The 11,938-nt window shown below is 35.4% G+C and overlaps 1 protein-coding gene across 8 annotated transcripts in view; it reads left to right on the top strand.

Annotated features, from left to right (window-relative positions):
* The window catches only part of ATP11B (ATPase phospholipid transporting 11B (putative)), a 130,469-nt gene that overhangs the window by 37,523 nt on the left and 81,008 nt on the right, over positions 1-11,938 (top strand). For 7 of the 8 annotated variants that reach the window (XM_060639303.3, XM_060639304.3, XM_060639312.3 and 4 more), the window contains exons 5-9: positions 4,465-4,572; positions 4,763-4,891; positions 5,736-5,839; positions 9,498-9,545; positions 11,733-11,797. In XM_060639303.3, the coding sequence (XP_060495286.1) occupies positions 4,465-4,572; positions 4,763-4,891; positions 5,736-5,839; positions 9,498-9,545; positions 11,733-11,797 (454 nt within the window). Of the gene's footprint in view, positions 1-4,464; positions 4,573-4,762; positions 4,892-5,735; positions 5,840-9,497; positions 9,546-11,136; positions 11,217-11,732; positions 11,798-11,938 lie in introns of those variants that run through there. The other variant, XM_060639313.3, reaches the window with a different exon arrangement.

The raw sequence follows: 11,938 nt of genomic DNA, 5'->3' as shown, positions 1-11,938 counted from the left end.
TTTAATTGAAATGTGATACCACTAACTGAGTTGAGAATGCTGGTGAATTTATATCTGCAAATTAAGAGAGTTTACTATAATAATAACAATTGACAACCAGCCTTCTTCCAAAAATGAGTTAACTAAAAACACATGAAATCTAAAGATAGAAAGTAGGAAGACTACCTCAAACCTGTGTGAGTATGGTTATTTCAGTTAAGTTCTTGACACATCTTGACAACTAAGGCAAAAGAGGAAATATGAAAGGTCATAATTTTCAAAGAGAAAATTTGATCTGTAAAGATTTTCTCCGTTTTTCAGAAACGATTTCAGAACTCAAGAGTTTTTTCTGTTCCTGAGTTTTGTTCATTTAAGAAACACACTCATACCAGAGTGTATCGTTCAGGTTTATATATCCATCACTATACATTAGTAGAACAAATTTTGGAAAAATTATAAAAGTGAAAGCTACTATGTTCTTACCTTCCTTCTCCCCCTTTTAGTCTGCGTTTGTACTTTTATCAAAATAGGAAAAGCTTTATTATCAGTTATTTATACTTTAATATGAATTAAATTGTTACTTTGTTTTTTTAACTTTTTCCAAACATATTTACATATTAAGTCTTCTCTCTAGTTGTATAATGCAAGATATAGTGCTATGGTAGGTGTCATAGTCTTTGCCCTCTATGAACTTAAAATCTATGAAGCAGGGAAGGTAGGACCAAACACAACAACAATTACAGTTTAATAAGGTACTAGTAAGAGCTAATGAACGGTAGGTGTTCAGAGAAAGGATGGAACCCTTCATTTAGATAAGGAAGGTTTTGTGGAATAAATAATAGAAAAGAGACTTGGAATATTAGTAAAATAACAGTTGGTGAAGGAGGTGAAATAGAAACAAACAATTTAAACAAAGGCCCAAATGGAAGAAAAGCCAAGACCTATTTTGGGGAATGACATGTCTGAATAAATGTTTGACCCTGTAGAGGAAAGTATTAAAAGATAATACTGGGAATGTAGGCTGGAAGATTCTTTCCTGTAAGCATTGAGAGTTATTGAGGGGGTTTTGAACAAGGTAGTGAATTAAAATGATGTTTTGGAAACAATCTGGCTGTAAATATGTGGGATGAATTAGAATTTGTGAACTTGTGTTTTAAAAGATAATGTTTTTATCATTGTTGCTCAGCTATTAATGTCATCTGACTGTAAAAGGAATTTTGCTTTTTGACAGTTTCAGAAAAGATATTTTGACCCTCAGTTAAATTTCCCTGTAATTGACATACCACATCTTAACTGGGGTCAGTGTAATTTGAGTAGCTTAAAAATGCTTTCCCAAAAGGTTTCTTCCTGGGGAAAAAAATAGACCTTCAAAGCAATCTTTAATATTTGCTTTATATTTTATACTGTTGTAATATTTTTAGGTAATAGATGTGTATATATTTTTAAAAAATGGAAACAGTACAAAATAGCATATAGTAAAAGCCTCTTATATTCCTAACCCCCCACCCTCCTAGTTTTCCTCCCTTGATGTATTTGTACATTAGTCCCAATATCCATGCAGAGTGTTCACATAGGCATTTTTTTAAACAAATAATAGCATAGAACACAACACATTCTATATCTTATTTTGATCACTTAACCCTATCTCTTGGATATCATTCCATTTTCTGTACTTATGCTACACCGTTGAGTTCTTAAATTTTCTCCGAAATAGCACAAGAAGTCTTTTCCACTTAAAAAAAAAATTACCACCCCTGGCACAAAAAATGGACACTCAGATCAATGGAGCACAATAGAGAACCCAGAAATGGACCCACAAATGTATGGCCAACTAATCTTTAACAAAGCAGGAAACAATATCCAATGGAATAAACACAGTCTCGTCAGCAAGTGGTGCTGGGAAAACTGGACAATGACATGCAGAAAAATGAACCTGGACCACTTCCTTTTACCATACACAAAAATTAACTCAAAATGGAAAGAAGACCTAAATGTAAGACAGGAAGCCATCAAAGTCCTTGAGGAGAAAGCAGGCAAAAACCTTTTTGATCTTGGCTGCAGCAACTTCTTACTCAACATGTCTCCAGAGGCAAGGGAAACAAAAGCAAAAATGAACTATTGGGACCTCATCAAAATAAAAAGCTTCTGCACAGCGAAGGAAACAATCAGCAAAGCTAAAAGGCAACCAACAGAATGGGAGAAGACATTTGCAAATGACCTATCAGATAAAGGGTTAGTATCCAAAATCTATAAAGAACTTATCAGACTCAACACCCAAAAAACAAATAACCAATGAAGAAATGGGCAAAAGACCTAAATAGATACTTCTCCAAAGAAGACATCCAGATGGCCAACGAACACATGAAAACATGCTCCACATCAGTTGTCACCAGGGAAATACAAATCAAAACCACCATGAGATACCATCTCACAGCTTTCAGAATGGCTAACATTAACAATTCAGGCAACAACAGATGTTGGTGAGGATGCGAAGAAAGAGGATATCTTTGGCACTGCTGGCGGGAATGCAAACTGGTGCAGCCACTCTGGAAAACAGTATGGAGGTTCCTCAAAAAATTAAAACTAGAACTACCCTACAACCCAGCAATTGCACTACTAGGTATTTATCCAAGGGATACAGGTATGCTGTTTTGAAGGGGCACACACCCCCAATGTTTATAGCAGCACTATCAATAATAGCCAGAGTATGGAGAGAGCCCAAATGTCCATCGATGGATGAATAGATAAAGAAGATGTGTATGTATGTACACACACACACACACACACACACACACACACACACACACACACAAAATGGAGTATTACTTGGCAATCTAAAAGAGCGAAATCTTGCCATTTGCAACTACGTGGATGGAACTAGAGAGCATTATGCTAAGTGAAATTAGAGAAAGACAAATATCATATGACTTCACTCATATGAGGACTTTAAGGCATAGATCAGATGACCCAACGGAAGGGAAGCAATAATAATATAAAAACAGGGAGGGGGACAAAACATTAGAGACTCTTAAATATGGAGAACAAACAGAGGGTTACTGGAGGGGCTGTGGGAGAGGGGATGGGCTAAATGGGTAAGGGGCATTAAGGAATCTACTCCTGAAATCATTGTTGCACTATTTGCTAAGTAACTTGGATATAAATTAAAAAAATAAAGTAAAAAAAAATTACCACTCCTTAAATATTTAATCAAAGGATTCTTTCTGAAATGCTTATGTCTGTGTCCCTTTTTAATGATGATGCATGTAGCCTACCATATTTTTTTTTTGAGAGAGAGCAAGCACATGAGCATGCACATGTTTCTGTGGGAGAGGGGAGAGAGGGAGAGAGAGAGAGTCTTAATCAGGCTCCAAACCCAGCACAAAGCCCACAGGGCTCAATCTCACAACAGTGAGATCACAACCAGAGTAAAAATCAAGAGTTGGACGCTCTACCAACTGAGCCACCCAGGTACCCCTAGCCTACCATATTTTTTTTGAAATACATATTATAATTCTGTTGGCTTGTTGGTTAAGAAGGTGAAAGAACTCAACCTCAGTTTCAAAATCTATTCATTCTTTTTTTGCTGTTGTATATAATAATGCTCTGTGAATTTATATTTTATGATTTAAAAATATCATTTTTAGGGGTGCCTGGGTAGCTCAGTCAGTTAAGTGTCTGACTCTTGATTTCGGCTCAGGTCATTATCTCATGGTTTATGGGTTTGAGCCCCATGTCGGGCTCCATGCTGACATTGCAGAACCTGCCTGGGATTCTCTCTCTTGCTCTCTCTCCCTGCCCTTTCCCCACTTACACCCACACTTTCTTTCCCCAAATAAATAAATAAATAAATTTTAAAATATCATTTTTACATAGAAGCCGTGGAACCTCTAAACTGAATAGGTGTTAGGAAAAGGTAAGAATCAAGAATTACTCCTCAGATTTCTTCTAAGAGCAACTTGGTAGATGGTGATGCCATTTATCAAGATTGGAAACATTGGAAATGCAACAGATTTGGGGGATAACATCATCAATTTAGTTTCGAAATGCTTATTATGACATATCAAAATGGAGATATTAAGAATGCAGATATTCAGGTTTAGAGTCCAGAAAAGAGATACAGGCTAGAGAGACAAATTTCAGGATTTTTTGGAAGACACAGAGATAGAAGAAATCTTGTAGTAGAAAGAGAAGGGTGAAAAAGGGATCCATAAAGGTGACATAGAAGGAGCCTCCTGTAAGGAAATTGAGGAGTAACTAGAGAGGTACTATGAAAACCAGGAATATGTGTAATGACACCAAGGAAAAAGAATGTTTCTAGTAAGAATGAATGTCAAATACCTATGAATGTATGCATCAGACTAGCCTAATATAATTCTGTTGAATAAAATGTTTTGGATAAGTTTTTATGTTTTGTTTTCTCATTTGATAAAAGTATCTTCTAATTATATTAAAAAGGGTATTTTTTTGTTCTTTAATATTTAATAGGGATATGAAGATTGGTTACGACATAACTCAGATAATGAAGTAAATGGAGCTCCTGTTTATGTTGTTCGAAGTGGTGGCCTTGTAAAAACTAGATCAAAAAACATTCGGGTATGCCTTTAGTAAATAATAGAAATCAATTATATATATTGGTATCACACATTCTAATCTATTATATTTTAGTTAAAAGCTTGCTTTCCTGTATTAAAATATTGATAGGCCATCTGTTTAGAAATCAGTAAAAATAAGTCTTTGCCTTTTAAAATCTATATATTCACTTTTCCCCCATAATTCCTTATAGGTGGGTGATATTGTTCGAATAGCCAAAGATGAAATTTTCCCTGCAGATTTGGTGCTTCTGTCCTCAGATCGGCTTGATGGTTCTTGTCACGTTACAACTGCTAGTTTGGATGGAGAAACTAACCTGAAGGTTTGTACATGCATATGTTTGAGTGTTGCCCTGGGTGAACAGAATGTTTTTGGGTTATAGTGATATTTTCCTTTGTTTAACCTGCTAAGGGAAAAATTTTTTAAATCACTGAAACTTTAAAAATGGTAACTTTTTAAAAAAGAAATAATAGTATGTATTTATTTCAAGGGTAGCCTCATTTGGTTTTAGGCAAGTTAAAGAAAAGTGGAAAGTGTTTTTAGGAAAAATGTAATCCTTTAATATTCTGGTACTTTTTTAGATAAGGGATGTGCTCACTTCGGCAGCACATATACTAAAATTAGATAAGGGACACATTTCAGTTTTTCTGTTTTCAGAGCATAAAAGTGAAAATTCACATTTTTCCCTATTAAATTGCTTCATAATAAACTTTGAGCGATAGTGACTTAACACATTTAAATTTTTTTTTTAAATGTTTATTCATTTTTAAGAGAAAGAGAGAGCGTGAGCAGGGGAGGGGCAGAGAAGGAGGGGGACAGAGGATCCAAAGCAAGCTCTGTCTGTGCTGACAGTAGAGATCCCAACGCAGTGCTCAAACCCATGAACCATGAGATCATGGCCCAAGCTGCAGTTGTATGCTTAACCAACTGAGCCACCCAGGCACCCCCACACTTAATTTTTTTATATCCAAATGGCTTCTCTAGATAGGTAACCTCAGTAGCTCCTTTTGCTACTTACTATTTTACAATCTTCTTTCTCCTAAGTGATCTCAAGTACAGTATGCTACAATTTCATCTGAAAAGAGATTTGACATAGATGATATCTAAGTTCCCATTTGGATCCTGAAACTGCAATGTAATCCTTTTTGGTTTTTTTATTTTCCCAGACACACGTGGCAGTTCCCGAAACAGCAGTATTACAAACAGTTGCCAGTTTGGACACTCTTGTAGCTGTGATAGAATGTCAGCAACCAGAAGCAGACTTGTACAGGTATGGCATAGTACTGGATTATTCCCTAAGAAAAGACAGAGCTGCAAAAGTAGAATTATTGGATTAAAGCCCTAATAGGATTTGGCCTTTCAGACATTACAAAAGCATTGGACTAATTTTTATTGTCATGAGCAAAGTAGACATTTATGACTGGACCACTGTTATACCATACACAAAAATAAACTCAAAATGGATTAAAGACCTAACTGTGAGACTTGAAGCCATAAAACTCCTAAAAGAATACTTAAGCAGTAATCTCTTGGACGTCCTCTCTATCAACATATTTATGGATATGTCTCCTCATGCAAGGGAAATAAAAAGGCAAGGATAAACTATTGGGACTACACCAAAATAAAGAGCTTTTGCACAACAAAGGAAGCCATCAACAAAACAAAAAGGCAATCTAATGAATGGGAGAAGATATTTGCAAATAATATATACAGTAAGCAGTTGTGTATATATATGCACAATATATCCAAATATATAAAGAACTTAAAAAATGGGACCTGAATAGACCTTTTTCCAGAGAAGACCTATAGATGGTCAACAGGCACATGAAAAAAATGTTCAGCATCACTGAGCATTAGGGAAATGCAAACCAAAACCATAATGAGGTATCACCTCACACCAGGCAGAATGGCTAGTATCAAAAAGGCAAGAAGTAACAAATGTTGGGAAGGATATAAAGAGAAGAGAACCCCCTCATGTACTGTTGGTAGGAATGTATATTGGTACAAGCACTGTGGAAAGACAGTATAGAAATTCCTCAGAAAGTTAAAAATATAAATACTGTATGATCCAGTAATTCCACTCCTGGGTATTTAAAGAAAATGAAAGCACTAATTTGGAAAAATGTATGCACCCCTGTGTTTATGGCAGCATTATTTACAGTGGCCAAGACATGGAAGCAACCCAAGTATCTGTTGATAGATCAATGAATATATAAGATGTGGTGTGTATACACACACACACGCACACACACACACACACACACACACAGGAATATTACTCAGCTATCAGAAAGATTGAAATCTTGCCATTTGCAATGACATGAATGGAACTAGAGTGTATTATGCTAAGCAAAATAAGTCAGTCAGAGAAAGACAAATACCATATGATTTCACTCATGTGTGGGATTTCAGAAACAAAACAGGTGAACATATGAGAAGGGCAAAAAAAAGAAAGGGAAGCAAACCATAAGAGACTCTTAATGATAGAGAACAAACTGAGAGTTGATGGATGGAAGATGAGCTAAATGGGTGATGTGTGTTAAGGAGGGTACTTGTTATGATGAGCACTGGGTATTGTGTGTAAGTGATGAATCACTAAATTCTCCTGAAACCAATATTACATTATATGTTAACTAACTACAATTTAAATACAAAATTGGAGGAAATGAAAATCATAATGTAGATCTATGTTTTTGACAGGACGTATTAAGTGGTAGGAAATGTTACCAGCAATACTTATGGCATGATACCATTTTGTTTTTAAAATATATATGTGTCTATATACGGATGAAAAAAAAGTGGAAAACATACTCCAAAACATTAACAGTGTTTATATTTGAGTAGTGGGATTACCAGTCATTGTTGTTTCCCTATTGATGTCTTTTTAAATTGTCTGAATCATTTTATAAAATGTGTGTGTTTCAATGTATGTAGTCTTTATAATCAGAAAGTAATGCAGCTATTTCTATGTTGAATCAAATTTAAGTGTGGGTTTGGAGAAATGGTTAAAGAAAGTGCAAAATGAGTTAATCCAGTATGTAACTGGCGTAAATAGATAGGAGTACCTTAGAATCAAGGATAACAGGACAAATGAAATTAAGGAAAATAGGTCTGTTGTTGGAATTTTTTTTTTTTTTTTTTTAAATTTTTTTTCAACGTTTTTTATTTATTTTTGGCACAGAGAGAGACAGAGCATGAACGGGGGAGGGGCAGAGAGAGAGGGAGACACAGAATCGGAAACAGGCTCCAGGCTCTGAGCCATCAGCCCAGAGCCTGACGCGGGGCTCGAACTCACGGACCGCGAGATCGTGACCTGGCTGAAGTCGGACGCTTAGCCGACTGCGCCACCCAGGCGCCCCTCTGTTGTTGGAATTTAGCGCAGCAAAATTGAGCTGATCACACATCATCTCTGAAAGATGCCCAGGGAAATGGCAGCTGAATTGGTTCTTTGAATCTAAATCCAAAATTAAGGCTGAAATCAGGACTACATAAAATTCCAGTAAGTGGAGATTAAAAAAAAAAAAAAACAAAAAACAACTCCCTGATACAGGGTGCTGAAGGAAGTAGATAGAAGTAGGAGATTAGCAAGAAACAATAAAGCCAAAGTCTGCAAGCATCTGTGACTCGGAAACGGGTGGTGGTGGGGGGGGGGGGGTGGAGGCAGTAATAATAGGGACATTTAGAAAGGACTGCCAATTTCTTTGTTTAAACGATTAACATGAAAGCTCTGGGGCGCCTGGGTGGCGCAGTCGGGTAGGCGTCCGACTTCATCCAGGTCAAGATCTCACGGTCCGTGAGTTTGAGCCCCGCGTCAGGCTCTGGGCTGATGGCTCGGAGCCTGGAGCCTGTTTCCGATTCTGTGTCTCCCTCTCTCTCTGCCCCTCCCCCGTTCATGCTCTGTCTCTCTCTGTCCCAAAAATAAATAAACGTTGAAAAAAAAAAAAAAAAAAATTTAAAAAAAAAAAAAAAAAAAAAAAAAAAGAAAGCTCTGTCTACAGTTTGTTTCAACTTAGAATTTGCCTCACTATAGTAGAAAGTGATTGCATCCTTGAATTGACTATGCTGTGGAGCTTTTCTGGTTGTGGAAGTTGGAACTGAAAAGCCAAGCTGTGAACATCCATTATGATAACAGACCAGGCCACTCACTCTAGATTTCAGGCAACCAAAAGTTATAGAAGGTCTGGAGTTCACGGATAGGTTTTTGCTTACTACTCTATCCCCACCACTTAACTCACACAGTGTCATTGTTCAATGACTATTCAGTGATGCATGAGTCAGTGAGTGAATGAATGATTCTAGTCACAGTAGACTTTAATAAACTGTGATAAAATGTGTGAGCATTCATTGTGGGCTAGATAATACATTCATCTTTGTATAGAAATATAAATTCTCATGATGACTAAACTAGTAATAATATGTGAAATTTGCATTATCATTTTAAAAACAGTTTTTCATTTACCTTATTCATAGCTGGAGTAGAGATGGCAAGATATTCAGTTTTTTAAAGCTTAATGAGGGGCGCCTGGGTGGCTCAGTCGGTTGAGCGTCCGACTTCAGCTCAGGTCACGATCTCACGGTTCGTGAGTTCGAGCCCCACGTCAGGCTCTGGGCTGATGGCTCAGAGCCTGGAGCCTGCTTCCGATTCTGTGTCTCCCTCTTTCTCTGCCCCGCCCCCATTCATGCTCTGTCTCTCTCTGTCTCAAAAATAAATAAACATTAAAAAAAATTAAAAAAAAAAAAAAGCTTAATGACTGATAAGTATTTACTTATGTAATCTCTAACAGAAATAATGGACCATTCCTATATACAAAAGGTTAGTTTTGTTTTATGTGTAAGAATAGTGCCAAAACTGTCAAAAATGCTTCACCCATTGGTGTCATAGGTAATATATCATTGGCTTTTTTGTAACATGTTGAATTCTTTGATAGATTCATGGGAAGAATGATAATAACTCAGCAAATGGAAGAAATTGTAAGGTAAGAATACATTTGCATTATCCAGTTACTTTTATGTGACAGTGTGTTGGGAGGGACTAAAATCAAATTAAAGGGAGAATAGGTAATTGGGCAGCATATCATGGAAAAGGATTAATTTAGAAGCCTGGCTGGCTCAGTCCTAACAGCATGCAACTCGTGATCTCAGCTTCATGAATTCAAACCTCACATTAGGTGTAGAGATTACTTAAAGAATTTTTTTTTAATTAAAAATAAAAATAAATAAAAACATTTAGCATTTCATCTAATAATTTGTAGCAGAAGAAGTAAGGATAAAACAAATCCCATGAAATGATATAAAAATAGTTTAGCAAGATTATTTGTGTACTTGTATTTCTTTTTCTTACAGTGTTAGGTAGTAACAAAAGGAAATAGCCGTTCTTATTCAAATTTTTACACCTTTAAACCCACCACACTGGAAGTCTAGAGTACAAAAAATGTTTTATATAATGTTTGACAAGTATAAATATTATTGTCTTCTTCACTTCAGAATTATTCAGCAAGAACTACAGTATTTAGTGGCCAATATAAATCCTCTTATTTACTCTTTTGATTGGTATTTTTTTTAGTTGGTTGTGTTGGTGTGTTTGCCCTCAATATTCAGGTTAATTTCTGGCCCCTACATGAAAGGCTTTTAAATTATTTCAGAAATGTGCTGATACATTGAGATTACATTGTTACTCATGACCACAAAGCCAAATTTAGAATAAATCTTGGAATCAGCCCTTGAACTTCTAATCCAATTAGCATTGTACCTCTTTTCTAAAGACATGTTCAGTTAATACTGGCTGCATGAAATAAGTTGCTGACATGAAGAGGTAAGCATTTTTTAAATGAAATCCTCAAGACAAGCCACCAAAAAATATCATGATGCCTCGGCACCAGTTCACATTTTTAATAAACATTAACATAGTAGCACATTCAGTAAACTCCTTAACAAGGTCTTTGTAAGTGTAGGATCCCCTGCTGGATAACTATAACTAGCTTTTATTTTGATTTCTAGAGTGACATAGTGGGATATATATGTGGATACATATCTGAATTGCATTAAGATATTGTGGCTGGTAAAGCAAAAGATCAGTTATATTACCCAGCCCTTAAAATGGTTAAAAAGATTAGCCATGTTCTTTGCTGAAGCAGCCTGAGTGAGCTGATGGAATTATCTTTTAATTTGAAGCTTTTTATCATTATATTCCAATTTTATATGCCAGTGTGAGCTCAAAGTTTTTCTGTTCATTGTTGGAACCAGTACCAAGTGGGAAAAAGCTATTTTATGCCTCCTTAATAATTGATTTTGGAATATCCATGGAGTGTGCTCCAAATATGACTATCTAATAAAATCATACTTGTTAACCATGTCCCAAAATGTGGGCCTCTTTGGTTCATTAGATTTTTTAGAGTGTTTGGATTTGCAGACATCTTCAGAATTGGTTCAGATTCTGTTTGATTTGGGTAACTGGATATGTATGTTTCAGAAAAACATAAGGAATATCAACAAAATTAAGGCTTTTTTACTTATCCATAACAGTCTTATCATTTTTCTATCACTAAGAAAATACAATTTCCTTTCTAGTTATTCCTTCTCGTTTTATTTCTCCTTTATGGAGAGAAATTCAAACAGCAAGAAGACCTGTGCTCCAAGAAGTATGCAATGCAAGTAGTCAAGTTATAGTTGATCTTGCCTAGAAAAAGTACTAACTCACTTACTACTTTGTTTTATAATCCAGTATAATTTTAATTATGCAGAATTGATGCATTTATACACAAATCATACTATAATTCATGTTTATATTGCATTTTAGAACCTTTAATTTTGTTCATAAATTTAAAATTTCATCATGTTAAACATTTTTAATCATTGGTTAATCTTTTGCTGTGTTTTATGTTTAAAAATCTTGAAACAGATGGCTTTGTGAGTTTATTTACAGGGGTAATCTTATTTCTGAGCCACTGATCTTAAAGTGACTGAAATGCTAAAGCAGGTATTTGTTGTTATGGTCACTAACATCATAATTGACCTAAACTGCTTTATAGTAACTGAGATTTTGGTTTTATATGAAAGCAGAGTTATAACTATGTTCAGGTATTTTCTGCTAAAGGTGGCCATTTTAGAATGTAATTGAATTTTTAATATATTCAACTTTTTTTTTTTTTTTTAATCCCCCTTAGGCCTCTGGGGCCAGAGAGTCTCTTGCTTCGTGGAGCCAGGTTAAAAAATACAAAGGAAATTTTTGGTTTGTATATATTGAAAATTTCTAATTATGGATTCGTGTTGATGCTTTATATAAAATATTTTTTAAAACATAGCTTTTGTGGTCTTTTGGTTGGATAATTTACTTAATCAAATATTGTCTAGGATAATTTTCTTACAAAGA

This window comes from Panthera onca, chromosome C2 (genome assembly GCF_046562875.1).
Source record: "Panthera onca isolate mPanOnc1 chromosome C2, mPanOnc1 haplotype 2, whole genome shotgun sequence".
NCBI lineage: Eukaryota > Metazoa > Chordata > Mammalia > Carnivora > Felidae > Panthera > Panthera onca.
Note: the sequence above shows the minus strand (reverse complement) of the source record. Positions and strands in the feature narration are given on the sequence as shown.